The 26,641-nt window shown below is 41.9% G+C and overlaps 2 protein-coding genes across 3 annotated transcripts in view; one reads left to right on the top strand and one right to left on the bottom strand.

Annotated features, from left to right (window-relative positions):
* LOC133850768 (S phase cyclin A-associated protein in the endoplasmic reticulum) overlaps positions 1–9,172 on the bottom strand; it is a 34,436-nt gene extending 25,264 nt beyond the window's left edge. Inside the window, exons 1-7 of one of the 2 annotated variants that reach the window (XM_062286952.1) lie at positions 8,443–9,172; positions 7,436–8,374; positions 5,687–7,375; positions 3,854–5,300; positions 3,536–3,793; positions 3,352–3,475; positions 1,160–1,299 (exon numbers count right to left, since the gene is read on the bottom strand). In XM_062286952.1, coding sequence (XP_062142936.1) covers positions 1,160–1,299; positions 3,352–3,475; positions 3,536–3,793; positions 3,854–5,300; positions 5,687–7,375; positions 7,436–8,374; positions 8,443–8,611 — 4,766 coding nt within the window. In that variant the 5' untranslated portion in view covers positions 8,612–9,172. The remainder of the gene's footprint in view (positions 1–1,159; positions 1,300–3,351; positions 3,476–3,535; positions 3,794–3,853; positions 5,301–5,686; positions 7,376–7,435; positions 8,375–8,442) is intronic. The other variant, XM_062286953.1, reaches the window with a different exon arrangement.
* A 295-nt stretch (positions 9,173–9,467) lies between these two features.
* LOC133850769 (protein bicaudal D) lies at positions 9,468–26,040 on the top strand. Its single transcript, XM_062286955.1, has 8 exons — positions 9,468–10,804; positions 21,221–21,586; positions 21,645–21,782; positions 21,844–22,700; positions 22,768–22,985; positions 23,049–23,303; positions 23,362–23,536; positions 23,935–26,040. The coding sequence occupies exons 1-8, from the start codon at positions 10,565–10,567 to the stop codon at positions 24,050–24,052; spliced, it is 2,367 nt and encodes a 788-aa protein (XP_062142939.1). The 5' UTR covers positions 9,468–10,564; the 3' UTR covers positions 24,053–26,040.
* Positions 26,041–26,641: the final 601 nt, after the last annotated feature.

Genomic DNA, 26,641 nt, shown 5'->3' with positions numbered 1-26,641 from the left:
TAAACGAAAAGCTTTTGTAAGCAAATTGAAAACATAAACAAACGAAAATTGATCAACAAAAAGAACTAGAAAAACGACGAACCAGCAGCAGCAAAGAGGGGAGTAAAAGTAACAGAGTGCGGGCGGACGGACGGTGCACACAAAGGATAAACAAAATGTTTTCAGTAGCGTGCCGCAGCAAAACAAAAGCCAGCTAAAATGACAAGAAAACCAGCAAATGGTCGAAAAAAAAAGGAAAATAACAAAAACGTTAGCTGGGAAAAATGCATAATAACAAAGTTCTTTTTTTAGTTGTAACAATGAAAAGAGAACACACAAAAACTTGCACTCACATACACACACACACAACAGTCGCGCACAAACAAAATATACAAATGTATGTGAAATTCAATTTGTATGAAAATAAACAAAATGGCGACTGCGGAGGCTTCTCTGCCTGTATGCGTATATGTGTGTGTGTGTGTGTGTGTGTGTGTGTTTGTCTGTTTGGGTAATAACAACAAAAATTCGATTAAAACTTTTGCACTGCCCAAAATATCGCTCACACATACATACACACAAAACTTCTACAGCACGAAGCGAGAGCACAAATTAAAGAAAAACATTAAAGTTGTTGCCCCAAAAATTAAAGCAACAACAATGCCTTCAAGTTGCAGCATCAGCAGCAGCGGCAACTGTAAAACGGCGCAGTCATAAAAACGTAGAGGCGAAAAGTTAGCGAGCGAGTGTTGAAAGCGCCCCAGCAAACAACAATAACAATAATAATAATAATAGGAAGAGCAACAACAATGGCGCTGCACTTGCTCAAACAAGAAAGAGTGCACAGTTTGACAGCCACTACCGCATCGTAAACAGCCTTGGCTGCCTGGCAGTTTTACAGCCACTGCTCCATGCAGTCGTCACACACTTGCGCACATACAAAATATACATACGCGAACACAGACTAGTTGTCGCACTCGCACAATATTGACACGCCCCTGCACAGCACTAACGCTGGCTCACTCTTACACACACGCTGCAGTGCAAGTCACGCATATTCGAATTGGGTTTTCGAACTCAAGCACATTTCCCCTCCATGCTGCTTGAGTTTGTGTATGTGTGTGCAGTGTAAACTTGTAGTTGTTGTAGGTAGTAGTAAATTTCTTGTTGTTGTACTCACTTTATCATGTCCGGTAGGCGTTCCGGGACTTTAGGGTGGGTGTTTTTCTTGACATAGCTCGATGATAGCGCCTCGGTGCATGCCAGCATTAGCTCCGTGGATAACTCGACCGGATGTTGTGGTGATTTTTCTTCGGGTAACTGCAAAATAGGGAGACGACAACGGCAACAAATTGTGAACGAAAGCAAACAGCAAAAAGCTTAGAAAACAAAAAACGAATCAAAAGTCAAAACGTGTCAATGGACTTTCGAGTTGTTGGTATTGTTGTTGTTACTGCTGCTGCTTTAGTTGCAGCACAATTGTTGCATGCTTTGCGGCGTTAAGCGACATTTTTCGTGTGTGTTCAAATTAATTATAAAAGTTAACAGCAGTAACAACAATAACAACATAAACAACAAATGCGCTGAGCATTCACATCAATCAAAATGTTAATTGATGTTTTTTACGCGACGCGTTCTTTATCTCTCCTTCTGCTGCCTCTGCTTCTTTCTCCGCTTCTTCTTGATTACATGACAAGCGGCGTGCGCGCTGATCCATCAGCCAAAGTAAGCGATGAGTATTAAGTGTAGAGAGGGGGCAGGGGAGATGTAGACAAAGCACGACAATAAACACGAGCCAAGGTAACAACAACAACGACGAAAGTGCGACCGACGCCGTAGTAAAAATATATTTTATAGAATAAAAAACAACAACAATGATAACGATGAAGAACAATGAAAAAGCTGCTGAGAAGAATATGCTTCCAAAGGATACCCTGCAAAAAGAGAGCTTGTAATATTGCTCACATACTCTCTACATTTAAAACTGCTTGCCAAACAGAGATAACACTAACAGTGCAATTTACAGCGATACCGCTGCGCTGCTTTTATCTGCAGTGCGATAAAAGCTGGCTGCTATAAGTATGCTCCACATACCAATGACTGATCTTTGCTGATTGCTCCGCAAATGTGACATGCTTTAAAACTAAACACTTATTACAGAATTAAACTGCCTGCTACAAAGATAACCTGTTAGTCATTAGCACCCATTTTGCAAATTGGCCTATAGGGTATAAAAATAAGAGTGGCTTTTTACGCATTTTAACGATTGATTTAACAGCAGGCCGCAAACACATATACAATAAACATTTATGTGCATAAATGTAAATAAAAGCATAAAAAAGCACACGCAAAACTTGACAGCCAAATGCTGACAAATTGTGGATACCAAACACATTGAGCAGAGCAGCGGGCAGGGGTGGGGATTGAAAAACGGGCAATCGGAAGAGAGGCAGCGGCTAGTTACAGACGAATTTATAGGCCAAGCGTCAAAGAGGACGCCACGGCCAGTAAATAAAATTCGAATAAAAATGCCACACAAAAGAAAAGCAAAGCAGAACGCAAAAAATAAAAATAAATAAATAAAATGAATACCAACAAAAGCGTCAAAGAAATGGCAAATAAACAAGCGAGCAAAATACGAGAACAATAAACTTTAAAACTTGCCAAGTTGAAGAGAATAGCTGTTTACACAGAAGTGACAGAGTATGCGACTTTTAAATACCCTACATTCGAAATTGAATGATAAGTAAGTTGGGGTAGTAGTAAAATTCAGATATGTATAATATAACTCATTGTTGGCTTTTAAATTGATAACTATCGATTACAGGAAATATTTACGAAATAAAAAATGACTTTTAACGAATTATCTTTAACATCTAATATTTAGCTATTTCTCATTTTCAAAATTTCAGAGCATATCATTTTTTGAATTAATAAAATTATTTGTATTGAATATTGAAATAAATATAAAATCAATCTCGAAACGTTTTCTTTCTTCAACAAATATTTAAAAAAGTTTAAACCTAAGACACTAATATTCCTAATCTCAGAGTTTAAATCAATACCCTACAATCGGCTCGCATACTTTTTATAGGTATATCACATAAAAAGAATGAGCAAAGCAGCGCCGCCAAGTGTTAAGTGGACAAGAGGCAGGACACGCAGGGCAGCAGAAGGAGAGCAGAGGAAGCACAAGGCAATGGCCAAAAGCGCGAGCCAAGTTTAAAATGAGCGACGCAATTGGGGAATTACGATTTGGATGCGTTCCATGGCAACACAAAGAGGCGACAGATTGGCGACATTTTTATGGCAACACTTGCGAAAAAGTTAAGTTCGCGCCACGTCGAGGGAGCAATAACAAATGGGACTCACCTGGAAACTCTTGGAGATGGCATCGAAGAGTGTGGCAATGGAGTTGCCAAGCAGCGCATGACGCGCAATCTGTGGACAAACAGAGCACGCATTGCGATACAATTGCACAGCCAGAGTGAGGGATCTAAAAACGGGAAAGGCATTTTAGTGAAGGTCTTAAAACAAGATCCAAGCTCTCACTTACTTCTTTGAGATCTCAGTGTTCTCTTCTAGTCCCTTGCTAATCACATGAGTGGCCAGCACACCGAGTCCATCCATGTGCAGGAACGTTTGAAAGTCACAGGTCTGAGCCTTTGGTATTAGACGCAGCAGGTTGCCCAAGGTGCGATCCAATCCCTGAGCACCGCCGCCCTTGACAACCAGATTCAGAAGCTTGGGCACGCTGCTGTCGCGCTTCAAATGCGGAGGTAGTGCCTCCAAAGTGGCCAAATACTCGCTGGCACTGTAAAGAGTAAAGAGAGAATTACTATATGTAACATTTAAACCTTTTTTTCAGACCCACCATTGACTCATGCGCTGTTTGAGCTTCTTCATCTTCTTTTTGTAGCTGCGTGAATGCTCGCGGTTGCCATTGACGCCACCCAACTCCGATAAAGTCGACGACAGATCACAATCCTCATTGGTAGTGCTTGTAGCGTTGCCATTGAAGAGCTCCTCCTCGTCGTCCTGTTCACCACGTGCCTCGTCTTGCTGCCTGGTGCTGGGCATGGTCAACTCCAACGCCCGCTGACGAATGTGCTCGATGTTCTCCTCGTGACGACGCGCAGATTCTAACTGCTTCTGTTGAATCTTGCGCTGCAACTCCTCGGCCGTCTGTTGCTGTTGCACTTGCAATGCCAGCAGACGCTCCTCGCGATCGCGCGCCTTCTCCCTGGCCAACGCCTGACGTTGGCGCTCCTTTTGCTCCTGCATCTTGCCTATGCGCTGCTCTTTCTCTAGCCGCGTTTCGTTCATCTTCTCCAGCTTGAGCAGACGCTCCTTTTCTAGCGCCTGACGACGACGCTCCACTGCGGCTTCTTTGGCTGCCTTCTCCTCGACGCGCTTCTGTCGTTCCTGCTCCAGATCTTGGAGACGTCCCTCGGTTTCCTTGGAGGACTCGAGCAAGTCGAGACGTTTGTTTTGCGCCTCAATGTTCTTGATGAAATTAATCTCCTTCAGTTTCTTCTCCTCGTCGTGCGCCTTTTCGATGATCTGTCGCAAGTAGATCTCTCGATTCTCGGCCGCTCGCTGCAGTCGTCCCTCCATCTTCTGGCGCTTGTCCTCGATCAGTTGTTTCTTGGCAGTCTTCACGTCCTCAACGCGCACAAACAACTGCTGCAGCTTGGCCGCCTTCTCCTGCTGGAGCAGCGCACGTTTCTGCTGGGCACGCGCCTGCTTCGCCTGATACTTCTTCAGCGTCTCCTGCAGTGAACGACGGCGCGAGGGCGACGACAGCTTTTGATGGAGCTCCTGTGCCCGCCCCGGGTGACGTGCAACATAGGCTTGGAGCGTAGCCAAGGCCTCGGCACGCTCATTCCACGACATGTCCGAGAGCAGCGCCTGATAACGCAGCTCCAGACTGGCATTCTCATCGTCGCACATCGTAATAAAGACACCCGCATCGTCCAGTCCCAGTTCGGCACTATCCTCGTTCTCCTCCAGCTGCACTTCGCAGTCTGTTTCATCCGTCTCGGTGTCCACATCGATCTCAGTGCTCTCCAGTTCACGTATCTGTCGCTCCAGCGATTCCTGCACCTCGACAAGCATGCGTTCGTTGCGTTCTTCCTCCACATCCTCGGCACTCTGCTCGTCATTCTCATCGCAGGCACTCAGCAGGGAGGCGCCCGACTTGACACAGCCATTGGGCAGCTTGCTGCGCGCAATGCTTTCGTACAATTCGCCAATTGTCTTGGAGAACTCGCAATTGGTCTGGATCTTTATGTCGATCTTATTGTGGTCATCGTTATTAGCTGTGGAGTGAATGAAATGAAAGAGGTTTCATTAGTGTTGGAATTACACAATATATCGGGAATATATAAAGAGAATCATGCTGTATGATTTGATATCATATTTTCATCGTTAATACAAGGATTTAAAGTTTATGCACCGATTGCAGTAAGGAAATTTAAAAATAATATATCATAAACAATAAATAAATAGAGGGTAGACCCTTCTCCTCCTCTTTCTGCTTCAATAAATGGATACACATCCCTCTGCCCTTTATCACTATAACTTATTAATCTAGATTTTTTTTAGCTATTCAACGAGAGCAAACATTCACTATCAATCTTAAGATTCAATCTAATGAATATAACACTACGGGTAATATTTCCTTTAATCCTTTCTTCATACTCACACTCGCAAGTGCTGCCTGAAGATCCACTATTGTCATGGCTGCTCTGCTCCTTTTGCTCCTTCTGCTGCTTGCGCAGCGCATTCTTCTCGCTCCTCATGTATTCCTTGTGCAGTGACGTCATCTTCAGTCCAGTGAGATCCGATTTCTGTCGCTTGATAATTGAGGTGCGTCCATTCAAGGCGCTGCTGACATTGGAGCCACAATTGCTGCTGCTACGTGAGAAGGCAGTTGTTGTCGCTGGTTTCTGTTTTTCCTTCTCCTTGAGCTTCTCCTTCTCTTTGTCTGCATGCTTCTCCTTCTCCTTCTCCTTGTCTTTATCTTTTTCTGCATCCTTGTTTTCCTTGTCTTTTTCTTTGTCTTTCTCACTGGTTTTGTCTTGTTTCTTAACCTGAGCAGCTGCTCGCAGAGCTGGGAATGAATTCACCTTGGCTTTGGCATTCTTAATCTCTGGTCGTGGTGCTGGCGGCGCCACAATCTTGTTGCCCGCCTTATTGGCAGCACCTTTTGCAGCTGGCGCTTTACCTGCCACCGCTGGCTTTGCATTCGCCGCCGTCTTGGCTTTCTCGCGCTGCTGCTTGTCCTTCTCCTCCTTCTGTTCGTTGAGCAGTGCCAGCGTTGGCAGACTGGCATATCCTGTTGGCTGATTGAATCGATTCGCCCAGTGCATGCTGCTCCTGCGTCGATTCTTTACCGTCAGCCAGCCATCGTTGGCATCGTGCAGCTGCAATTGCAACTGCTTTGGCTCGGAATGTCGATCGTCCAGCTTGATGGTGCTGCGTGAGCTGCTCAGCTGTTCGTTGCTCGCCTTCAGCGTGGATGTGGAGCTGGCAATGTCCTCGCGGGAACTCAAACGCACGCTGGGCAAGCTCACACGCTTGCCAACAGTTGTGCCCGCTGTTCCGGCTGTTGTCGTTGTTGTGGTCAGCAAAGTGCTGCGCGTGCGTTTGGCCAGTGGCTTTGGAGCTGCTGCTGCTGCTCCCGCAGCTGGCGCCGAATTGCCATTCATGTCGATCATGGTGCGCGAACGTGCTGACAATCTGCTGGCCACATTGCTGGGCGGTCCATAGCACTCGGTTTTGCTAGAGGGACGCGGCGGCACCGTGGGTGCTGACAACACTGTGCTGCGTGCTGTGCGTGCGCCAAATGGCTTTAAATTCGTATTGGAATTGACATTGGCATTCACATTATTGTTGTTGCTGCGCCGCAAGCCATTAACTGCCGTCTTGGGCAGCGTGGCTGTCTTTGCTGTGGTGCCCAGCTTAGCTGCAGTTGTTGGCGCCGTTGCTGCTGCCACTTGTTGTGTGCTCTGTGTCTTTGGATTGCTGCCACGCGCAGCTGCTGGACGATTGAGTACGCTGGAGTACTTTAGCGGACTATTCTGCATTGCATTCGCTGCACCGCTCAGCGCATTCAGTGGCTGTGCTTTCTTTGCCGGATTCTCAGGCAGCGGCGCCACTGGCTTGAGCAGTGTGCTCGGTGGCGTTGGCTCCTTGTTGGCCTGCGCTTGCAGCAGAAGATTCTCCATGGCATCCATGCGGCAGACAGTCATCTGCAAAGCCGTTGGCTCAACAATAGCTACAGATTCAACTGCTGATTTTGATTGTGGTTGCTCAACTGCTGGGCTGTCTGTTTGTGGTACTTGCTCTGACTCCACTGCCTCTTTAGCTGCCGTCTCTACTTGTTGAGATGCTAAAACGATACATTTATTAGTAGCTATAACAGCGAATTGTAATGTCGGCAGTTTCGTACCCTCAGCGGCTGCTGCTGCCGCCTCTCTTTCAGCTTCCTCTCGCTCAGCTGCCTCTCGCTCAGCTGCTTCTCGCTCAGCTGCCTCTCTTTCAATTGCCTCCCTTTCGGCTGCCTCGCGTCGCATCTTCTCGCGCACATCGGCCAGCGTCAGATGTGGATCCTCGAGATCGGTCTGAGAATATTGTGTGTTTAGCTGCACATACGACTTGTCTGACGCACTCAAGTCTGGCGCCTGCTCCAATGGATTGGCATTCAACGAAGTGTCCGAATTGGAGTTGGCTCCTCCTCCTCCGCCACCCTGTGTCGCTCGCTTACTCGCCGCAAACAATTCGCGTACATTCACTCGCATGGCACCGCGTGGCAACTGATCGTAGGCACGCAAAAGCTTCTTGGGAGACACATGGCCATCACAGCAGGGCGATGTTTTGCCCGAGTTGCAGGCAAACAGCGCTGGGCTCGATTTTCCCGAAGCTGTGGGACTGCACAAGCTTTTGGTGCGCACTCGTGGCGTTGGATTGCTTTTTCGCACTTCCCAGGCGAGACTTTGTGGCCGCTGCTGCAGTGGCCGTGAATCGTAGTCCCAGCTGACTTTGAACCATTCGCTGAGCGCTTTAAAGTCACGCACATAGTTCTCGAGCACGAGTATCGCCTCTTGGCAGCTTGATATGTTCTCATAGCACTCGACAGTCTGATAGATTTCGTTGACAGCACGTTGCAGGTTGCCAAAGAGCAGCGCCCAGTAGCGTGCTTGCAACTCCGACTTCTTGTCGCGTCCCGTTGAAGCGCTGCGCACACGCGGTCCGCTATTCGAAGCGACTCCACCGGCATTGTTGCTACTCTTGGCTGTGGGCGATTGGCAGTGTTTGGGCGTCTGTTGGCCGCCGTTGGGTGACTTTGGTGGCGCCACAGGCGGCTTGCGGCAACTGGGCGTTGGATAACCTAAAAAACGCACAGAGAACATGTGAAGCTTCAATTCGTGTAAAGTGACAAAAACAAATAAAACTTACAGTCGCCATTGACAACAACACTGCCGTCGATGACGACGCCGCCTCCAGTTCCAGCTCCTCTTCCTCCACTCGTGTCGTTGTTGTGTGTTGTTGTCTCATCGCAAAACTGGTAGACGAGCAAATTTTTCGCCTCGCGCCCCTCGCGACTCAGCACCTCTCGCATTTCCATCACTGTATGTTGCTAGGCTTTTTTATTTCAGTTTCAGTTGTTTATTGTTTTTAGCTACCCACTCCAACGCCGACGTCGACGCCTACGTCGACTTCGTTAAGTCGCTTTTTTTTGGACGCAGATGTTCACGCAAGTTGACAATTCGCAGATTTCAAACAGGTTAACAATTGTGATTCGTACAGCAATTGCTACTCCTTGAACAAAACTATCACTATTTTAGATGCTTTAGTTGATTGCTTGGCAATTTACAGCACACTTTATGCTTGATTTCTTATTTTACTGCCTTTGTTTTAACGGCTGTTCAAGTTGGTTTCGTTGTTGTTGCTATTGTTGTTCTTGTTGTTGTTGCTCGCGTTGAAAATTTCGCAATGAGAGACAACAGAAAGTAACATTTTTGGTTTAGCTGTGTCTACTAACACTCACACACGCACACAGGCTACTCAGCTCAATTGGATGAATCTGAATAGCCAAATTGTTACACAGGTGTTTTTTATTACAAACTAAAAATATAAATTTAAACGCACCGAGAATAAGAACTGCATGCCAGCCAATCAGCTGTTTTGCTGGCAGTCTGACTATCGAACAGTGTGTACACACTTGCTTATCGTGGCTTATCGATAGCACACAGATATATATCGGCAACAACCTGATATATGCATATTCGCCAATTGGATATAATGTCATTATAAAATATATTGTTATGTAAATTTAAGCTTCTTTAATCATTAAAATATGAAAAAATAATACAAGCAGTTGAAGTTTACAAGAAGCGACAGCTTGTAACCATGAATACCAAATTTTCGGTGAACTTTGCGACTTTATTTAGCACATTTTTAAATCCTATCTGTGGTCACCTCCTCTATTCGCATTCCGTCACAAACAGTGGGGCGAACCACACACACACACTCAACTCGCACTCGGACCGTGATTGCGGAGTTTTTGTTTTTGCCATTCGCTTTGAAAAATTTTCGATTAAAACTATAATTTTAAATTAGCAAATAGCTAATCTAACAAATTCCGTCTAAACGTGCAACGAAATACGTATAATTGCATCAAGTGGCTCGCTGGCTACCAAACATAAAACAAAAAACTCACAATAACTGGACAGCAACAAATTGAAATTGAAAAATAGAAATGAAAGTGGAAATCGTGTGATGTCATGTCGACAACGACAACGACGACGGCAGCAGCAGCGACGTCGACCACCGTTCTGTTAATTGAAACTTCCTGTCCTCTTCTGTCCACTTGTGTTTAAAGAGTGCCGCCCCCGTCCACGGTGCACAGTGTGTGCAGTAAATGTGCATTTAAAGAGCGAGATCCTCTCGAGGTGTAAGTGAGGAACATAGTGAACATAAAAAAAGTAAAAGAAAAGCATAAAGAAAAAGAAACGCAACGAAAAAGATTCTTCAATTTTCATTCCACGGCCAGCTCCAATGTGCCAGCAGTGAATAGCAGCACAAAAGAGAAAAGGTGAAACGAGCCAAACTCACACAGGCATATACCCCACTCACATACATACGTATACACTCATATTTATTCGCACGCACACAGACGCGCTACACGCACCACGCTTGCGTGTGTATGTGTGAGTGGAGTGAGTGTGTTTTACGGAGCGGGAAACGGAGAAACCGAAACAGCAGCAGCCGCAGCTGAAGAAGAAGCACTCAAGCAACGTCCGACAACATAAACAACAACGACAACAACAACAGTAAAAATAAATAAAGGGAGCATTTTTTCTATATTGATTTCCCTCCAAAACAAAAAAACAAGTAAACGAAGCAAAACAAAAACAGAATTTAAAGATAATTCCGCCCAAGCAACAGGAGCACTTGCTACACACACACATACATATATACAGAGACTGTGAGTGTGTGTGGTACCGTCCTTAAAGCTCTGCATACAGACACACACACACATTCCCTTCCTATACACCTCCCCCCAATCCCCCCCATCATGTCCAGCGCCAGCGACGCCAACGATGGCACTGCCCAACAACAACAGCAAACAGTGCTGGAACTGCGCATGGAAGTGGAGCGTCTGACACGCGAACTCGATCAAGTGTCCAGCGCCAGTGCACAATCCGCTCAATATGGCTTATCTCTGCTCGAGGAGAAGTCAGCGTTGGAGCAGAAATGCGAGGAGCTGGAAACGCTCTACGACAACACACGACATGAGCTGGACATAACTCAGGAGGTGAGCTCAATTCAACTGACCAACTAATCAATCTCTCTTTCTTTCCAAAAACAGTCAAACAGCTGTCTGACTGTATGTGTGAGTGTACATGGCTATGTGTATGTGTGCTTACTGTTTCCAAGCAAATTCCAATTGTCGCTTATCTACCTGCACACACACACACATTCTTGCCAGTCACACCGACACACTCACGGTTAGAGCAAAAGTTTTGCAATCGGCTTTCAATTTGTCTTGTTGGCAACTACAGTGAATGTTGCCTAAAGTGAACAACTTAGAAACCCGACATTTTCACAGCTAACATAGTTAATTTTGTGACTTATTTTCATTTCATAAAAAATTAAATGTTTTAAGAATATTTAATGAAGTTTCTGAGAGAAAAGCAACCAGTTAATGAATTTTTTCAACTGTCTTTAAAATTCAAATTTCTATTTAATTTAATTTAATAATATTTAAGCTGTTTTCATTTAAAAAGATCATATAAAAAATGTGTAGGAAATTAAAAGCAAAAGTAGCTATGGCAATTTAAAAAGTTCATGATTATATTGTGCAGGTCTCAGATATTTTTGCATCTCAAGAAATTTATTTTTGTATTTGCCTTTCTGTATCAACCAATTACATTTTATTTTTAGCTGATACTTTATTGTACTATAGAGATAGTTCACTGTACTCGTCTGATTTAATTAAGTATTTCAACAGATTTTATTTTATGCAACTTATTCTATATATGCCATAAAGACTATTATCCACTGTAGTCGTCTAGTCGCAATGTCCGGCTCTGATAATCACGATTCATTTAACCAGCCAGCTGGTCACATGTTGTTCGCTGTTTGCTGTTCGTTCTATAAACTTGGCTTGCGGTACTTGGCGCCGCCTCAGTGAACGCCCCCGCTCTCACTCTCTTAGTCTCTCTGTACTCGCTCGATCTGCATCTCTTTCTTTCCGCTCTCTCTCTCTCCCTTGGTCTCTTTGTTTGCCTGATCACGGTCAATTTGGTCTGTGCTTTATCATCACCATTCAGCGGAATAGTTGCCTTTGCTGTTTTTATTACAACATGGCCAATAAGCACTCAGTCAGTTAGTCAGTCAGTCAGTCAGCACTTCTGCCATTCCATTTTGCACCTATGTTTAGCTGTATATTTTTTTTCTGCTTTTTGCCAACTGCCTGCCTGCCTGACTGGCTGTCTGGCAATTAGCCATGCCAATTGTTTTGGCATTTCCGCTGGAATTTCAACGTGCAATGCGGAAAAGCCAACTACAAAGTTTGTCCTTCGTCAAATCAGAGCAACAAAAAAAAAGCTAAAGGGAAAGGGAAAAGTGTGGCAGCGGGAAAGCAAGGGCAGCTTTTGCCTGGCGGCTCATTATCATGTTTTTTTTTTTTTTTTTACCTCGTTTTTACGATTACCAGAAGCGTTAATTACTCGTTTGCGAAAGCAAAGAATTACTTTCTATATGTGAAAAATAGAACTAATAGGGGAAATTAAGTTGTCGCACTCAAGCTTGATAGAATAGTTGGCTAAAAATACAAATTATAGCAATTTAAGTTCTTTAACATGACATCATTTAGGTTACCCTTAATTTGAATTTCTAAGAACTCTTTTTTTATAAAATTATAAAAAATGTAATTTTGAATGAGGTAATCTATGTAGCTACGCCTATAAAAGTGTTTTACAAATTACATATATTATATATCATTCAAATATGATAATCAAATTACAATTTAAGTGATTGCTTACAGATGGTTTAATAATCAATATCAAGTAATAAACGCCATAAAACTAGCCTCTAACTATTCAATGTATTCGCTTAATTTGAGAAGTTTGCAAATAGTTTTATTTTTAAATAGAATTCAATCTGCGTCCAGAAGTTGATTAATTAGCCGACAGGTGGCGCCCACCACCTGCCCATTAGTCCCCGCTTTGCTTGATAGTTTCCAGCTTGTTAGCTTTGAACTCAACTGAACTTTAACGAGAGCGCCGTGAGCAAAATACCACACTTATACAAAGCACACACACACGCACACATACAGTCGCACATTCACGCTTACATACTCGCACACACACACACATACAAACACAACACTCTCTCATTCACACTCGCACACAGATTAATGCATGCTTAAAATTTCAAAACGAAAAAAAAGGGGGGAAAAAAAATAATTCGCAACGTCGCCAAACGACGATGACGATGACGATGACGACGACACTGCGGGCATTTTGCGCATGTGGGAGAGAGAGAGAGAGAGAGAGAGTAAGGGAGAAGTGAAGAAGAAGGAAAGTAGTAAAATGGGAGACATATTTCCACTTGCACTTGTAATCAAGATATCAGGCCGTGGGCGACAACCCTGAAATGGCAAAGCCAGGCGCAACGTCATCATCATGAAATGAAATTAGCCAGTCTAGAATTAATAGAATATTTTGCATTTTGGCTGGCGGCAGCTTGAATGGATAATTGTGTCCTCGATGTAGTATGTATAGGCAGCAGGATAATCGTAAATTGGCTCAAAGTGCAATTGCAGTCGATACAAATATTTGCGTAGTTGGTTAGGAGAGAGCACAAGAGGTGGTGGCAAACGAGGAGAAAGAGAGGGGACAGTTGTCGGTGTCAGCCGTTGTTGGCCATTTATTTATTTAGCTTTGTGTGGTTCTTGTGGTACGACAGAGTGGGAGGTAGACACTGAGAGGCGTGGCTGGTCTCTGCTTGCTACACATGTTGTTTTGGACGTGTCTAACTGCGGCAATTAAAAGCACCTCCCCGGCCCCCTACCATCCTCCCTCCTGATCCACAAACAAGAGCCATGAAACGAACGCAATGCGATATGTGTATGTGTGTGTTTGTGTTTGTATTGTACGCGTGTGTGTGTGTTTGTGTGCTAGCCATATTTTATGACTCGACTGAGAACGAAGAGAGGAGGAGAGGAAGCAGCCAAGGACATTTCGCTTAGGGACTTGCAGTCAGTTCTGAGCACTGCGTCCTGTATCCTGTGTGCAGTTGTTTGCGGCTTGCGAGTTGTTAACTTGGTTACTTTACTGTGGCCAGGCCATGACAAAAGCCAAAACTTTTTAATACCAACTTCAATAATTAATGCTCTTATTTGCACTACGCTTCTTCTCCTCCCACACCCACATGATGAATGAGTAAAGCGAACGAATAAAGAGTAGAGAGAGGGAAAAAAAGAAAGAGATTACTAGGCAAATTGTGGAATTTTAAAGTAAGCTGAATGAATATTCCCAAAAAATAGAAATGAATTTAGTGTGGCATGGGGATTACAACGGAAACATAGCAAACAATTTCATTTTATTTAACGAAATTTGCATGAAATAAATAAAATGTGTATAGAGGATGGCAAATGTAAATGCGACCAAATATTAAAAAGAATTAAATGTAGGTATACATAACTTTGTTTGTAAAAATATAAACTGAATTGCAAACAAAAAGTTACGATGTGGAAATCGCATATAATTTTGTGAATCATAAATATTTTGAAATAACAATATAGATATTCTTCTAATACCTTTAACCAAATAACAAAGTTATCAGCTTCCTCATAGATAATTGATATGAATAATGTGATATACGAATGAAATATGAAAGTCATCTAAACCTTTAACCTTTTTATTTATGGAAATGTTTGATTATATTTGGATATCACAGTTTCTAAACAATTGTTCCCAAAAATAAACTCCAATTTGTTAAATCGATTAATCAATTCTATTACTAAGCTACTGAAAACTAAAATGCCATCATGGATAATTCCTTTCACAGAAATAAGAATTTTGGATATAAATAACTTAACTGATATAAATAACTTAAATTCCTTTAATTTCCAACATTATGTCATAATTTAGCCTCACTAATAACGCATAATAATCGCCAGCAGCATTTTAGCAAAGTTGGATTATAATTATTGTTGTATTAAGCACTTAATAGACTTTATTTCGATTGCATACGAATGTGGCAGGAAATAAAGCTCTTGCCATAATCCCTCGATTCGCGAGAGTTGGCAAACAGCGCAGCGAAAAGCCGTTTAACAAATCCTAGCCAGACACTTGCAATTGCAATGACAGCAACAGCAACATCAAAGCGACAACTAAGCAGACTATAAAGGACACAGAGGCAACTAAAGAACTGCAAAGCACAAAAAAATAAAAATGGAAAAAAGCAAAGCAAGGAAAACGTGGAAATCCCGACGAAGAAATTATAATGATTTGACGCTGATGTTCTGTTCTGCTGGCGCAAATTGCAATTCTACGGCAATCAAATCCGGCAGCAGCAGCAACAACAACAACAAGGACAATTGGGGCTGCAAGTTGGGGTTAGATGAGAGCAAGAGGAAGGGGAGGGAGGACGGTGGCAGGAGGCAAAGGGTTAAATGCAGCGCTTGAGCACTGACAAAACATGTTTCCGACTTGGTTGCAGTCGCAGTTGTCATTTGTTGTTGTTGTTGTTGTTTTGGTTGTTGTTGTTGCTGACTGGTCTCTCTGGCTTCGCTTGCTGCAAGGGAAATGAGCAGGAAAAATGTTGCCAGCGAGCCAGCCCCACACACACACACACACACATACAGAGACAGACAGACAGAGATATTGTTGTATCCCCGCCTTCGTCTGCAGCCCGCCTCTGCTTTGCTGTCCCCAGGAGGCGGCTCTGCAATGAAAATGTAAAGCATCAGTTGTGCCACTGATGAGCATTGCCAGCAGCAGCAACAGCAGCAGCAGCTTGGATGGAAGGACAGCAGCAGAGACTTGTGAGTGAACTTTCTGTGGCAATTCCATGGCCATAATGGTCATGCAATTTATTTGCACCAAACTTATTTGGCACGCTGATTGGCTTCCGCGTCGTTTCGGCCCATAGACACATTTTATGAGCCAAGTTGAAAAGCTCTCTTTCTCTCTCTCTCTCTTTGACTCTGTTTGCGGCATCCTTGGAGTGCTGCCAATTGTTGACCCACAAATGCAAATGCAAAAATGTGTGGTTGCATCTCTCAAGTACTACAGCATTTGGTCACAATATTACGACTTACCCCGATTGCCTGTTAACTGCAAATGATTTTTATTACACACACGGATGATGCAACACAGTCTCAGTCTCTGTGGCATGTGTGTGGCATGACAACACAGCAGTAGAAGCAGAAAGAAGCACATTTATCCCTACTGTGTGCATTTGCATACATTGTTTTCGCAGCTGCAAAAAGGATTTACATGTTGTGCGGACGCTTTTCCATTTTCACATTTTTACATTTCCCACACACACAATATTCGCAGTGTGTTAAGAGCATCATTTAAGAAATATATACGAGCATTATTCCCTTTTCCCCGAGGAAGGTATTACGACTATGCGATATCATTAAATGTTCACGAGTGTTTTGTGTTATAAGAGAGAGAGAGAAGCAACAAAAGAGAATGAGAACATTACATATTAACTGAATAATTATTATGTTTGCATAGCTAACGGATTAGTCAATGTTTTACCAGTAAACAGACAAATTTCTTTGTTCACAATTTTCATGAAAAGAATATAAAAAAGAAAAAGAATATGTAAGAAGAACTTTGTATATCTATTGTACACAAAACTGTTCATAAGCAAACTAACTTCTAACAAAAAGTATGTAAAAAGAATTTGAAAGTATTACAAAAATGTAGAGCTCTTTTTAATAGTAGCTTAATAGTAGATTTCAAGAGTAAACTATTGAGGGTATTACCCGATATAATACTAACTCCTAAAATATAAATTGCGTTTATATATTTTTTGTTTTCAAAATAAAATGAATTCTTTCCTAATTGATGAAATGAAAATATCATAGGAATGTTAATTAAAAGAAACATTTCGTTCTATAAAATCTACATCCACAGATAGATAGATAGTTTCTTTTCCTACATTTCTTCCCCATTTTTAGCAAACTTCTTATTCTATGGGTTGACTTTCAGCAAACGTTTCATATCTACTATAATGTGTAATCTTCAAATAGGGTATTTTGCTCACCTGTTTATTGCTGTGCTTAGTTGTAGTTTACAGTTTAGTTGTTTTCCATTTAGTTGAGAGCTTAATTTGCGTTGCTTTGTTGTGTTGCACGCTTTCCATGCTCGAATTATACATTTTCCTTTTAGGCCAGAAGGGGGAAGGCAAGGGAAGCGGGGTGTTGTTGCCTCTCCGAGTCGCAGAATCGCGCGATGTTTTGCTTATTTTCATTTTGGCGACGATTCAAATTTAACAAAGCAAGAGGGAATGAAGGAGTGTGTGAAAGAGAAGGAGAAAGCGGATGAGAATGAGATGTAGAGAGAGAGAGAGAGAGAGAGAGAGAATGGAAGAGTCAAATGCGTGCATTGACATGGAGGCCACAAGTGCGTCCGCATCCCATGTCCATGTTCCGAGTGTGTGAGTTAAGAAATTACATGACAACCTACAACACAAAACCGAGGCAAAGGCAAAGCAGCAGCAGCAGCAGCAACACAGTAGCAGCAACAGCTTTGCATTTGTTAGTGTTGCCTGCCACTGATTGTTATTTCCATGAGGCGTGGCAGAGGAGCTGTAGATGGCGTCGTCGTCGTCGTCATCGTTGTCATTGTCGCTTGGCGTGGCCCAACAATCTGCTCAGTCATTCATGGCATACTTTATCAACATCGTGTTTGTTTCTCCCCTCCCTGCCTCCCTCTCTTCTTGGTTGGCGGGGGGAAATTGTTATGAGTCGCCCATTGCCCATTGCCGCTGCTGTTGTCGTTGTCGTTGTCACCGTTTGCCCACGTTTGCCACCTAAGCGAGTCGCACACAAAATTCCGCTACTCGTTGCCATCATAATGTGGGCAATCTGCTCTATTTTTAGTGGCCGGCAAACACGGAAACATTGCAACAGCTGTTGCCACGGCTAAATTTGATGCTGCGACAGACCATTTTTGTTGACTACTCCACAGCATCAGCATTCCAACCGCAAATACAAAACACACAACAGCAATGTGCGTTGCACATTGAGCGGAGCAGAGCGGAAGAGAAAACACACCTAAACTGTTGAGCTCTCATCTCCTGCTCCTCCGTTTATGCTTCTCCTGGTCGGTCGCATTGCCAGCCACGCCTGGCTGTGTTAATATTTGCTCGACTTAATTAAAAATCTTTTCTAATTTGCATAAAGTTCATGTCATGGTGTCATTTATTGCGGTTGTTGTGGCAAGCCTGTTGTCTGCAGTCAGTCGCTCGCTTGCTGTTGCCCCTGCTGAACCATAGATGGCGCCATTGCCAATACACTGTCAACTTGAACTCAAAAAATATCAGAGTTGTTTGACTGCTCTGTAGTAGGCACAAAATATAGATATATTCTTTTATTTTTATTTGCATTTTTATTTATTATAATGTTTAGTATCTTCCTTATTACCAATAATATATTATTCCTTGAAATATAACTCAAACACAAATTAAATTTCCATTTGCTAAAAGTGGCAACCTGTAAGCTCAACTATTTTTAGTTGACGATTTCATGTGACTTCCGCATAGTTCACACTTCTCTTTGTAATGCGCTTGAACTTCGTGGTAAGTTCAAGACGTCTGCTCTAGAGACTCACGTCTGGTGTCATCATTTGCATATAGATTTACTATGCTACTCTATACCCCTTGTATATATGGATGACGTCACGTGTGCACTAGTTATATCAAAAGTCATTTAAAAGCAAAGAGTTGGCAGTTGGCAGTTGGCATTGTTGCAATGTTGTTGGCACTTTTAACAGCTCGAATTTCATTTGAACTTCTTGCCAAAGTCTGTTTTTCAACTGACTTTTATTTGTATTTTATTTTACACCTCCACGCATATTATTCCTTCAGTCACTTGGCAGATAAAGGGTGTTCTTCTATAATGAAAAGTTGATTTGAAATTAAAGTAAAACCCAAAAATATATCATTTTTGGCTGTCTGATCTATAAATCGAAAATAAATTTCTTATGTATCTCTATAACATAATACTTAACTAAAACGATTTCGAATGTTTTTAAAATTACTTGAATGTGCGGAATTTTAAGAGGACATTAGACCCATTTAAAGTAGTTCTCATTACAATTTGCAGCACTTAGAGAAACACCCTCTTTAATGCATGTGTTTGTTTGCCTATACGTAGCCTAGGTGGCGCCACTGTGCTATGTAGTGGCACACAAAATAAACACTCGCAGCTCTTGCCTGGTGTGTGACGACGACGACGACGACGATAGCGATGACGTTGGCGGCATTAGAGGTCTCAAATTTCCAAGTTAGAGTCTCAGACTCAGTCTCAGTCTCGGCCTTTTGTTTGCCTTCCATTGCCTTTTCATCCACACTAATTAACGAAATGCACTTGCCACAAGCTGGTGAACAGCTCCTCTCACTGAGTGTAGGTGTTGGCATGTATGTGTCTGTGTGTGTGTGTTGTGCGATGCTCAAATTGAGATTACTACAGCAACAAAGGCTCTGACGCCGCCCCAAGGCTTTGACAATAATAATAAGACCGCGAAGAAAGTGAGAGAGAGAGAGGGAGAAAGGATAAAGGGCTGCAGTTTCAGGCTATTTCCGTTATAATTTTGGGGTTGCATTCAGCGCTGTAAAAGATTGCTGCTTGCTAATTACACAGCATTTAAAAATACTTCAAAGACACAGCCAGCAGTCTGTAGCACCCTCTTTCACAGCCCGCATTCCTCCACTCTCTGTGGTCACTTCTTATGTATGCATGTCTGTATGCCTCCCACCCGCTGTTGCTCAAGTGGCAGCAACGATGCCAGGTGGTGGCAGTGGCAGTGGCAACTCTACTCACTGTGAAGCACGTACTCGAAATGGCCATAGAAAAACTAACGACTGCCCGGCGAGATTTCAATTAAAGCCTTGTACACGATTATGGCCCAGCCCAGTTTCAGCATTCCGTTCAGTTCAGTTCAGTTGAGCTCAATTCTCTTCAGTTCCAGTTCAACTCCTGGCCATATGGACACGTCGCATGCCTTCAATCAGCGGCTTTTATGACTGCACAGTTAAAGGCTTGGCCCGCACACTTCATAAATGGCAAAATACACTGGAAAAAAATGATTTTGTTCATTTGCAATTCTCCTAGAAAACAAGTTTTTTCTAATGCCTTCTAAACTTTTATATATTTTAATTAATTGTCTACTTAAATAATTTATATTTTTTTATACTTTATACATGTTCTCATTTATTTTAAATTAGTTTATTAATTTAATTCACTTTCCTTCATTTCCAAACAATTTTTTATTTTGTGTTTTATTTCCTTTTCATTTGTTTCTTTTAATTATTTTATTAAATTTATGTTTGTTTTTTTTTATTAATAATATATTGTGTTATCTATTTATATTATATATATATATTATATTATTTTGTTAAAACTTGCTAAAATTTCTTTTGAACCTGTATACTTTGTTGTTCCCTTAATTGTTCTATAATTTCAGTTGTATTACCTCAACAAACATTAATGTTTATTTGCATATATTTCATGTCTTTATTAATTTCTCGCAGTATGCGTAAACTTTTATTTACCTTTGGCTATGTCCTGGGCGTGTCCTGGGCTCGTTAAGCTTGACGTGTACGTGCGTCTATGGCACATTTTCCAACACTGCCAATCGCAATTAACAGAAATCCAATAAATGCTCGCCTTTGAGTGCGAATATTCCCACTCTTGGTTGCAGTTGCTCCCTGTCCACTTCTTCTTCTTCTTCAGTCAGCTCACTATCCACTGGGAGATCTGTAATAAAAGAAAATTTTACTTCGCCCCCCAAAAAAAAAGCAAAGATATTTGCGTCATTTAATGAAAAATGTAACCAAGTGAAGCGAATGAAAAGAGTGTGGGGGCGTCGACGTCGTCGTCGTCGTAAGCAGCAACAGCAAGCGCCAGCCAAGCTCCCCAGTGACTGACTGACTGACGCCCCCATTGTATCTCTCTCTCTATCTATCTTCTTGCCCTTCTCTCTCCTGCATCTTTTTCCGGCTACACGCCCGGCTTACACATGCAAATGACTGCAATAAAAATGGCAGGCTGGCAACTTTTATGATTGTTATACCCTGGAGAGGTCAGAGTCAGAGATAGGGTATATAATATTTGCATTAAATGTCGGAAACAAAGGGAAAATAGAACTTAAGAACTGTTTTGTTCATAAAGCACAACAAAACTGAATTTTTGTGAATAAAGTCTCCAAAGAAATCCTTTTAAGTAGAGTACAGAATTTAAATAAATTTAATTCTGAATTCATTACTTTTAAAATTCCCGTCTCCCTCAATTTAAAGGGTATGTCACAATTCGCTCCGCTTAATTTGACTTCTAATATTCGTTAATGTGCATTCAACAGTTTCCTCTTTTATTTCTCATTTACTTTACAGGGCATACTTTAGCCATATATAGAGTGAATTATCTGCACTCTTAATTGGACTTTTCATAGTTTTTAACCATCATTCCCGTTTTTGCATTTTGCAGGCTCTTACCAAATTCCAAACCTCACAGAAGGTCACCAACAAGACGGGTATAGAGCAGGAGGAGACGCTGCTTAATGAGTCTGCCGCTCGTGAAACGTCGCTCAATTTGCAGATACTTGATCTGGAGAACGAGATCAAGCAGCTGCGCCATGAGCTGGAACGTGTGCGCAATGAGAGGGATCGCATGTTGCAGGAGAACTCCGATATTGGCCGTGACAAGAGCGACAATGAAGCGGAGCGACTGCGTCTCAAATCCGAGCTGAAAGATTTGAAATTTCGCGAGACGCGCATGCTCAGCGAATACTCGGAACTCGAGGAGGAGAACATATCGCTACAAAAGCAAGTGTCTAGCTTGAGAAGCTCGCAGGTGAGTCCACAAATAATTGTATCCTATTTTAGTTTGCTATAATTCGTTATACTTTTAGGTGGAATTCGAAGGTGCCAAGCACGAGATTCGCCGTCTGACCGAGGAGGTGGAGCTGCTGAATCAACAGGTCGATGAGCTGGCCAACCTCAAGAAGATCGCCGAGAAGCAAATGGAGGAGGCGCTGGAGGCACTGCAAGTAAGTCCCAAACAATCGTGCTTTAAAGAATGCCAATTAATTACTTTTGTTTCCGCAACAGGGCGAACGCGAGGCCAAGTACGCGCTAAAGAAGGAGCTGGACGGTCATCTGAACCGCGAGTCCATGTATCACATTAGCAATCTGGCCTACAGCATACGCAGCAACATGGAGGACAACGCCAGCAACAATTCGGATGGCGAGGAGGAGAATCTGGCACTGAAACGCCTCGAGGCAGACTTGAGCACTGAGCTCAAGTCACCGGATGGCACAAAGTGTGATTTGTTCTCAGAGATCCATCTGAATGAGTTGAAGAAGCTAGAGAAACAGCTGGAGAGCATCGAGAATGAGAAATCCCATCTGACGACCAATTTGCGTGAGGCCCAAACAAGTCTGGACAAGTCACAAAACGAACTGCAGAACTTTATGTCACGTCTGGCGTTGCTGGCCGCGCATGTGGACTCCCTGGTGCAGCTGAAGAAACAGGTTGAGCTCAAGGATCCTAAGGCGAACAGTACCGATCAGGAGAAGGATGAACAATTGCAGCAACAGCTACGCGCAATAATCTCACAATATGCCAATTGGTTTACGCTTTCCGCCAAGGAGATTGATGGCCTCAAGACTGACATTGCCGAGCTGCAGAAGGGTCTCAACTACACGGATGCCACGACCACGCTGCGCAACGAGGTGACCAATCTGAAGAACAAACTGCTAACCACCGAACAAAAGTCCCTAGATCTGCAGAGCGATGTGCAAACGCTAACGCACATCTCACAGAATGCTGGCCAAAGTTTGGGCTCCGCACGCAGCACCTTGGTGGCACTCAGCGATGATCTGGCGCAGCTGTATCATCTCGTTTGCACGGTCAACGGAGAGACGCCCACGCGTGTTCTGCTGGATCACAAGAGCGACGACATGAGGTTGGCTTTTGAAATTACACCACAACTCAATTAACTCCTTCTAACGATGTACACTTTCCATTTGCAGCTTTGAGAACGATTCGCTGACTGCCATTCAGTCGCAGTTCAAGTCTGATGTTTTCATTGCTCGCCCGCAAATTGTGGAGGATCTGCAGGGTCTGGCCGATTCGGTGGAGATCAAGAAGTACGTGGACACGGTCAGTGATCAGATCAAGCATCTCAAGACAGCTGTAGAGCACACCATCGATCTGAACAAGCACAAAGTGCGCGCCGAAGGTGGCGAGAGTAAGTGAAGAATAGCAATCGGTACAAAGAGCATTCATGTTAATGTTATACTCTCATTTCCAGCTGTGGAGAAGGCCAACAGCGAGGAGCTGGAGGAACTGCAGGAACAGATTGTCAAGCTGAAGAGCTTGCTGTCCGTGAAGCGCGAACAAATTGGCACGCTGCGCAATGTGCTCAAGTCAAACAAACAAACCGCCGAGGTGGCACTCACCAATCTCAAGTCCAAGTACGAGAACGAGAAGATCATTGTCAGCGACACCATGTCCAAGCTGCGCAACGAGCTGCGTCTGCTCAAGGAGGATGCCGCCACCTTCTCAAGTGAGTTCTGGTAATACAGCAATTGGTGAATCCATTTTAAATTATATTTTTTTCATAGGCTTGCGCGCAATGTTCGCTGCACGCTGCGAGGAGTATGTGACCCAGGTGGATGATCTGAATCGCCAGCTGGAGGCTGCCGAGGAGGAGAAGAAAACGCTCAATCAGCTGCTGCGTTTGGCAGTGCAGCAGAAGCTGGCGCTTACACAGCGTCTGGAGGAGATGGAAATGGATCGGTGGGTGCATTTGGGTCGTTAATTGCAGCAGCAAACAACCATACACAAATCGAATCAAAATCATACTTATGTCTCACAATATACAAACAATATATCCCCTGTAAAAAAAAAATCCTAAAGAAAAAAGAGCCCTGGTAAGCATTGTTGACTGTGGCAAGAACATGTTTGCATGTGCGCGACCCGCCCCCCGCTAACCTGCTGCTGGCATCCGCCTAACAACGCCAATAAAGGAACTGAGCTTAATTGAATGTGTAGTCGATATATACTTTTATAAGTAATAATAATACATTGTTGATTTGTTGATGAGCTTTCAATTAACACTGCAATCAAGTTGCACATATGTATGTTCGTCGTTGCTTTTGCTAATTGTAGTTTCTATTTTTAATCTTTTGCCACAGCGAGATGCGTCATGTGCGCCGTCCGATGCCACCGCAGCGCGGCACCAGCGGCAAATCCTCGTTCAGCACACGTCCATCGAGCAGAAACCCGGCGAGCAGCAATGCGAATCCCTTCTAACATAAAATCAGCGTGCAGCGTAAGCTTTTGGCTTTAGTTTATACTTTGCTTAAGTTGTAAATTCGTTGAAAACGTTGGACAGTTGGAACGACGGAAGTCACGGAAGGAAGGATCACCTCCTCTCCCTCCCCTAGCAAGCACCTCGTCCCCGAAAACTGGAAATTGAATACTGCAAATGTATTTTTGTATTTTGTGAACGAAGCTATAGCTATCTTTCTATCTAACGTATCTATCTATAATTGATTCCTATCCTATGATGATGATAACTATTTGTATCTGTTTCTATTTGTATTTATTGAGAGTTTAGTTAGACGAAAAGTTTTGTGTTAGGCGAATCACGCAACAAAAGGTTATTAACGGTTAGTTACTTAAACGTCCAATTAATTTAATTAAAATTATACATTTACAACATTATAACAAACATGAATGATTGTATTTTTCTATATACACACACATAAAAAAAACAAACAAACAAACAACAATGAGAAAAATGTATTCGAACGAAAATGTAATGTATTTAATGTCTTATGTTTGATTTAAGTTTTGAGTTTTGTTAAAAAACTTTCGAGTTCTGTTAACAACGCTGTGCGCAAGCGAAACTGATGAAAACATAAAACAAATATTTGATGTTGAGATGAAATGATGCATAAATGCATCAATATTGATATTGGCAATGAAAACCATGTATTAATTGGCCTGATAAACTGATAAAATGAAACTATATAGTACTTTAAACAAGTATTTTCACGATCTGTACGTAAAATGATGAAGAACCAGAAAACTTTGTTAAGGGCAGAACCAAAAGAAAACCCACAACGAATGGAGTTTTTAGTCTGACCCAAAATGTAAATTATACAGAATATATACAATATACAAATATATGTATGTGGAGAGCAACTATTGTGCTAAGTGTAGCAATGGTCTGCGTCTTAAAGACGGCTCGGGCCGCCTTCAGATTGAAATTATAGTAAATTAATTATTGTTTGCAATTGAAAACAGAAGAAAGAAACAGAAAAAACTTAGTTTTTTTTTAATTGTTTTGCCTAAACAGCAGAAATAGCGTTTAATTTGTGCATTATTATTTAATTTAATTAAAACAAAAAAAAAATAAATAAACACTAATACTAAGAGATTATTGTTAGTAACAATTGTTTTTGATTTGATTTAAATCCTGCATTCATAATTTATTTATGACGATGGTTAAACAAGTTGTTCATATGATTTGCCTAGGAATACAGCCTTACAAATAGAATATTCTATTATGACTAACCAGCAGCTTAACCAACATAAAATAGCAATAATGAGAAGCGTTAATGTTTAAACGAATATTATTATCATTATTATGATTACGATTATTATTATAGTAGCTAATTAAACACACTCAAGTAGCGAGCACGTTTTAATCCAAAAAATATCAAAGAAACCCCAGAAAAGAATCGTATGTAGCTGTTTTACACTATCCAACAAAATGTGTTTTTCGATTCAATTTTGCGTTTCGTTTCAAATGGAAAAAGATCAACTTGAATATTGCAAATTGAAATATACAAGTGCGTGTATTGTGTAAATTTACCGAGCCATTAAATTGAATTTATATTTAAGACAACACACACTAACACACTCACAATCTTTACACCCAAACACATACACTCATACATCGTCCACTCACTTTAAAGCAGAGAATAACCTATAGTAATTATTTATGAGAGAAGTTGTAAAGAGGAGAGGTGCAAACATAACATAAAACTCGTACATAGTATTTCACAATGATTTTATTGTAATTTTACCGTCCCTTTTTGCAAAAACGAATTAGAACAAAGTCTATTTATGCAACAGCACGAAACAATAACAACCTTATGTTACATGTCCAAGCATTACATACTTTACAATCCATTCAACATTCATACTACATCCATTTGATGATAAATGCATCGATCGACCCAACAAGCCAAAATATTTGATAGCCAACAAAAAAACAAAAATAAGAAAAACATATGAATAACTCAAGAAAATATTTCAATTAACAAAATAATAGTTTTCTATTCACAACAAACAAATAACATAAAGTAAAAGCAATTGAATTTAAGATTTGAAAGATATTTAATATAAGTTTTATGATGATAATGGAAAGACGTGGCAAACGGCAATTTGCCACTTGGCCACAATGGGAGAACAAAAAAACATACATATGAGAAATGCAAAAAAGCAAAGTGAAACAAATGAAATGAATATAAATTATACATATGTGAAGAATAAACAAATTAGCAAAAAAAAATATTTAATTTGTTTTTAAATACAATTTTTTGGAACTTACAGATTGGTTGGGCTAAAAAACTACGTCACATTCAAACTATTTAAAGGCGTTGCACATTTTACTACGAATAAAATGATTACCTGCTTTGTTTAATCGTGCGTGAGTCGTGTCACGATAGCAGTATGGTCACCCAAAGCGATTGGGCGACGCATTTGGACAAACAAAAACGGATTGGTTATAATATAATATTTATTAAGTGAACATTTCGGGGTCATTGAAACAGTTTTCTATAAGACTTCCCCACAAACAAACTACAGGTATTTCGAACGGGCGATTAA

This window comes from Drosophila sulfurigaster, chromosome 2L (assembly GCF_023558435.1).
Source record: "Drosophila sulfurigaster albostrigata strain 15112-1811.04 chromosome 2L, ASM2355843v2, whole genome shotgun sequence".
In the NCBI taxonomy this organism is placed as follows: Eukaryota; Metazoa; Arthropoda; class Insecta; order Diptera; family Drosophilidae; genus Drosophila; species Drosophila sulfurigaster.
Note: the sequence above shows the minus strand (reverse complement) of the source record. Positions and strands in the feature narration are given on the sequence as shown.

What these genes read in the sequence shown, in the direction of transcription:
- LOC133850769 (XM_062286955.1), top strand. Translation starts at nt 10,565, where the DNA reads ATGTCCAGCGCCAGCGACGCCAACGATGGCACTGCCCAACAACAACAG. An exon ending in CACAAGAGCGACGACATGAG is followed by an intron (nt 22,701 to 22,767) that starts GTTGGCTTTTGA and finishes TTCCATTTGCAG; the next exon opens with CTTTGAGAACGATTCGCTGA. An exon ending in GGATGCCGCCACCTTCTCAA is followed by an intron (nt 23,304 to 23,361) that starts GTGAGTTCTGGT and finishes TTTTTTTCATAG; the next exon opens with GCTTGCGCGCAATGTTCGCT.